We start from the raw sequence: 5,391 nt of genomic DNA on the forward strand, positions 1-5,391 counted from the left end.
AGACCTGATATTTCAAATGAACGTTTTCATCATTAGGAATTTATTTTGTTTACAACATTTCTCTTTGGTAGAATCCTGGATAGTTGTACTTTACACATCTTGGATCTTGTTTGCAGTTTTTTACCCTGAGCTCTATCAGACTGAGTTTCTCCCCCAAGCTTATTCCTTCTACCCTTCTTTGAACTTTTATTTCCTTTTTTGACACTCACATCAGCCAATTTTGAAATATCAACTTTATGAACCATAATATCTTCATCTTTCATGTTGCTTGATTATGTGCTTTTGCACGTATGTTTCTTCATAACCTCTCCTTCTTTGTTATTATACATGCTATTCAGATCATGAGAGACTAAGGCATGAAACCCTTTTTGTGGAGACTTCTTCTTACTGACAGACACAATATGAGTATTTTCTTTCAGTACCATAGCTGTGAAATCAGAAACTTCCTTGCTATTACTATTGGAAGGTTGATAACATCCAACAGTAAGAGCTTTATCGAAAGGACTACCTGAAGCTTCACTCTCTTTATTTGTAGCAGCTATATTGGTTCCATCCTCAGTGCTATCCTCCTTTGTTAGACTATCTTCCTCCTGTTGGTTATCAACTGACCACCTAGTCACTTCTTCAAACTTATCTTGTTGATCTACTGTCTTTGGTCCTTCAAAATTCAACTCCTTTTCCTTAAGATTTTCATGATAAGCCTGAAAATTTTCTTTTTTTATGACAGGTTGACCTCTTCCTCATTAATATCAACATCTGCAATAATTGCAACATCAGTCTCCGCATTATCCATAACAGTTTCCAAGTCATCTTGACCAGGGATTTGCATTGGTTTCTCTACTCCTTCATCTATCTCTTCACTTGTTGTAGGCTTACAGGCATTACTTGAAACACCATTTACATTCTCTTGTTCCTCTTCATTGGGAAAATTACCTCCCTTCTCACCTGAATCTTTGTTTTCACCATCTACCTTGTTGATATTACTTACCACTGCTTCTGAGTCATCCAAAGCTCCCTTAAAAGTTTCCCCATTGTCAATTCTGACATCAGTAACACTAGCAAAACTATCACCTTGATTTTCTTCCACTTTATCTGTCACCTCCACCATATTACTACTATTGGCCATAGAAACAGACATGTGTTCATTTCCACAGGATCGATTGCTATAACACCATCTCTAACTTTGTCAAATTCAGATACATGAGAATTATCCTCTTCCACATTATTAGGATTTGCTCCTTTAACAACAACAACCTCAGTTTTCTCACTTGCATCCTTGTTCTGTGAAACTTCAACATTGAGGTCAACATTATTGGGCTCTGATACATTCATAACATCATCACCAGCCTTCTCCTCTTCATCCTTGCTCATATCTACTCAATTGGTTGTCCAACTCTTCTTTGTTGTCTGCAACTTGTTGGCAGTGTCTTCCACCACCCCTACATCTTGACCATCAGTGGATTTATGACTCGACTCAAATTTGTTTAGCACCCAAACCTTTGTACTCTCCTGATTGTGCTGATATTCCTCTACTAAACTAGCAAGAACATCAAATTTATTCTGATTCTGGATTCCTTCTTGTTGCTTGGTGTTGTTATTCTGTTCTTTCACATCAACCTTGTTCTTATTCACTTCACTTTGATTAAGGTTATTATTATACCTCACCTCATGGTTTTGTTCCACTGGCTGCTTCTTCTAATCATCATGTTTCTGGAATGGTTTATCCATACTAGGACTAGCAACCATCTCCTCCTCCTCCTTCAATTCTGGATGCAACAGTCTACATTCAGCATTTGAATGTCCTTGTAACATACATTCAGTGCAATATCGAGGTAAATAATCGTATTGAATCTTCACTTTGACTTCACTGATAGCCTTAGTATCATCTCCTCAATTTTCATCATCACAAACTTTGGTTTAACAGTTATTTAGTCAACCTGAACTTTAACCCTCGCACATTTTAGCCTTGTTTTGTTAATAGCAGCCAAATCCAACTGCACAGGTTTTCCAATAGCATATGCCAACGTAAATAGAGACTCCTTCACAAAATAAGTAGGCAATAGGTTTGGAAACGAAATCCAAGCCATGGCTATGGATGTTTCTCCATCTATTTTTAAGTTGGACTCATAAATTAGAGGCCTCATTTGATAAGTACAACCATCCCTCGACTTCGACCAAAATGCACGTTTAGAAGAAATATTGATAAAATCTTCCATTAAGGTGCTTCGTATCAAAACATGTCGATTTCTAAAAAAACCCTACTGTACATTTACCCTTTGCACCACATTGCTTAGGAATGATAGTTCTCAGTTCTTCCAACTCAGGCCAACCATATGAAAACTTACGAACTATGGTATATTGCAAGTTTTCAATCACTTCCATTCGATCCACTTCATTTGATGTCCACTTCATGTATGCTATACTATCAACGTATATTACTTTTTTCTGAGGGATTGATTCACATTGCACTAATGAAGTAAACACGGTAGCATGTAGTACAGTTTGACAAAAGAGATATTAGGGTTTAACAGAAGAGATGGGAGAGAAGATGAAGTTGGGAGTATTTTCGTGGAAGGTAATGTAGGGAAAAGATCATAAGAGACAATATCTAGAGGCTGGCCAGCCACCGTATATGGCTGACCAGTGTCCGACATAGCCATAGAGGCTACCCTAGGTTTAGGGTTTGCATGGGACAGGAGAAAGAAGAGAGTTAACACACCATAAATCTGAGTTAGGTGTGAATGCATTAAATGAGAAGTAATGTGACATTTTAGGCATATGAGGTCCTATCAAGATGAGTTTGGATGTAAATAGTTGATTTAAGATCAAGACCTAGTAGTGAAGTTCGTAAGAGTTCTCAAACTCATCAAAGTTTCGGTAGGTCTGACTTGTAGGCCAATTTCATGAAAATTTGTTGCGAATTTAGGAAAAATTCATCTAATAGAAGTTGTAGATATGTGAAATACCTTTTACAATGATATAAAGTGGAGCTTAAAAAGACTTGTGAGTAAAACATTATGACCTTTTTACTAACCTGTGTTTCGTAGGATCATCATGTGGTTCAAACTGCGTTTCACAGGATAGAACACCAAAAATCATGCCCTCTATCATTTTGTGCGTTAGGGCTGCATTTCACGGGTCAAACGTGTGATTCACAAGATGTGTCACATGCCTTGCTTGGCTTTAAAAATCCCATAACGTGAAATTTTCTTAAACCTTCATTCTACTTCATTCTTGGCTGACTTTTTGAGGATAAAAGACTCTATAACTTCTCCAAATCTTACAAGGTGAGTTCCTAATCATCTTATGATTAAACTATATCAAATTAAAAAGAATTAACACTAGTGCATCTTCTAAAAACCCTAGATTTTTGAAACCTAAGAAAGAGCGGAAAAAGGGACGTTTGGGGCATTTGAGATTCCTTCAAAAAGGTATGATCCTTGAATTTTTTGATGTTATTGAAAGGGATTAGACTAGTGTAAGTTATCCTATGGGATTAGAATGCATGAATGATTCATGAAGTGTTCAAGAACGCGTTCTAGACATGAAAACCCTAGTTTTTCTATAAAGGGGGTATATAGGTAGAATTAGATTAAAGCTCTAATCTTTCTACTCTAAAACAATTGTAGATTTATTGTTGAACCTTGGGAATTCTGTTTTGCTACCTTGTTGCAGGTTCGAGGTATATATCTTTTTTAACATACTTTTTTGAAATGATTTGTGTGACTTTGGTTATGGTTTGTGGGCGTGAGGCACAAGACTAATTAAATCTTGTTTGTACTGTATTATATAAACGTATTCATGATATTTTTTCTTCTCTAAGGGATGATTAAATATTGATGTATAAATCTTTGGTATTTGAACTTGAATTACCCTTAAGGGATGTTTAAACTTGATATTTGGAAAGGTTGATTATCTCATGTGAATGCTCTATAAAATGATTGTGTTGAACGTGAAACTTGTTTAAAGAAGCGAGTCTGTTTCTAAAACTGAAATGAATTGATGTACCCCTATAATGGGAAGATGAACATAATCCATGAGGAATAATTTGGCTATCATGATATGACTTAGGATTTAGCTTCTATGCCATGATTGATGATTCGGCTAATATGCTATGATTTGTATCTTGTTTGTGTTTGGGCCTATATGGGAAAGCTGTGCTAGTCCAGAGGACGATAGCTGCTATAGATCCTAACGTATCAATATGAGTATTGATATGTCAGTACAGAGGATGATTGACCTACGAGCCATATAGCCTAGTGCTTCTATTGCTGTGTCAATCCAGAGGATAATTGACCTCTGAGGCATATAGCCTGGTGCATCTATTATTGTGCTAGTCCAGGGAACGATTAGCCTCCGTGGTTTCCTATCTTGGAGTATCGATTGATTGTTTTTCCTGTGAGTGGCTTGTTTTGTATTTTCAAAACTTGTGAGTGGCTTGTTTCATATCTTTATTGCCTGTGAGTGCATTTTGATGAAAATTAACTTGTTTGCCTTGGAGTGGCTTGTTGATGATATTGGTCTCGAATTGAAAAGACTCAAATGGTAATAAATGGTATATTGAATCAGAAAAGATATATACTTGTCTTAATGGTTTTCTATTGATGATTTTGAGTTGTATGATTGATCTTGTCTTTGATTTTAGATGATTCTATGGGAACTGTTTTCACTAATCATTATAGTATTGTTTTGTTATGTTACTTATTGTCCCTAAGACACTCACTACGTATCCAGTACTCCGGCATACCATTGTTGTTTTTATGGTATGTTAGGTAACGAAGAAGGGCAGGTACAGACAGATCTGCGGATTAGGAGTACTTGCTGCTTTCAGACTTTTGGTGAGCCCACACTTTCATTCGTGGAACACCCTCTATTTTACTTATTGCTTTTAGTTTCTGGGCTGTGTCCCGATGAGTTAGATGCTTATTCATTATCTTAGAGGCTCTATAGATAGATGTTGTTTTGTGGGTATTGATTGAGTCGTTGTTCGACTCTCATGGGTATTTCTACGCTTTGACAATCTATTTATTACAGACTTCCACTAATTTTATTTCATAAATTATGAGCATGTGTTTGTCTAGTTACTTTATAACATCTTTTAATTAGTTAATGAAAGATATTAAAAAAAAAAAAAGACTTGTTGTTATTAATTCATAAGGCGCTTCCTGTGTTGTTCATAGCATCATATACCTGTTACGTCTAGGGTGGGTTTTGGGGTGTGAAATAATTACACTACTACCGCTACCACACATCCCAACAACATAGCACAATGCCACACAGGGCTACAATAATTAATAACAACAATGGTCCCACACGACCAACGAGAGTAGCTGATAATTAATACATACCTAAAGACAATGGTGTCATAGCCTGCATCTGCTCTAAAGCCGA

General features: G+C 36.4%; 1 protein-coding gene across 1 annotated transcript; it reads right to left on the reverse strand.

The window, feature by feature from the left end:
- Positions 1 to 272: 272 nt before the first annotated feature.
- Positions 273 to 1,371, reverse strand: LOC132630629 (uncharacterized). The gene is made up of 3 exons (XM_060346193.1): positions 1,137 to 1,371; positions 734 to 1,092; positions 273 to 680 (listed from the first exon to the last, which is right to left on the reverse strand). The coding sequence occupies exons 1-3, from the start codon at positions 1,369 to 1,371 to the stop codon at positions 273 to 275; spliced, it is 1,002 nt and encodes a 333-aa protein (XP_060202176.1).
- Positions 1,372 to 5,391: the final 4,020 nt, after the last annotated feature.

Source organism: Lycium barbarum, chromosome 3 (genome assembly GCF_019175385.1).
Source record: "Lycium barbarum isolate Lr01 chromosome 3, ASM1917538v2, whole genome shotgun sequence".
Lineage (NCBI taxonomy): Eukaryota > Viridiplantae > Streptophyta > Magnoliopsida > Solanales > Solanaceae > Lycium > Lycium barbarum.

What these genes read in the sequence shown, in the direction of transcription:
- LOC132630629 (XM_060346193.1), bottom strand. Translation starts at nt 1,371, where the DNA reads ATGAGCAAGGATGAAGAGGAGAAGGCTGGTGATGATGTTATGAATGTA. An exon ending in TCCTGTGGAAATGAACACAT is followed by an intron (nt 1,093 to 1,136) that starts GTCTGTTTCTAT and finishes TGGAGGTGACAG; the next exon opens with ATAAAGTGGAAGAAAATCAA. An exon ending in TTGATATTAATGAGGAAGAG is followed by an intron (nt 681 to 733) that starts GTCAACCTGTCA and finishes GAAAATCTTAAG; the next exon opens with GAAAAGGAGTTGAATTTTGA.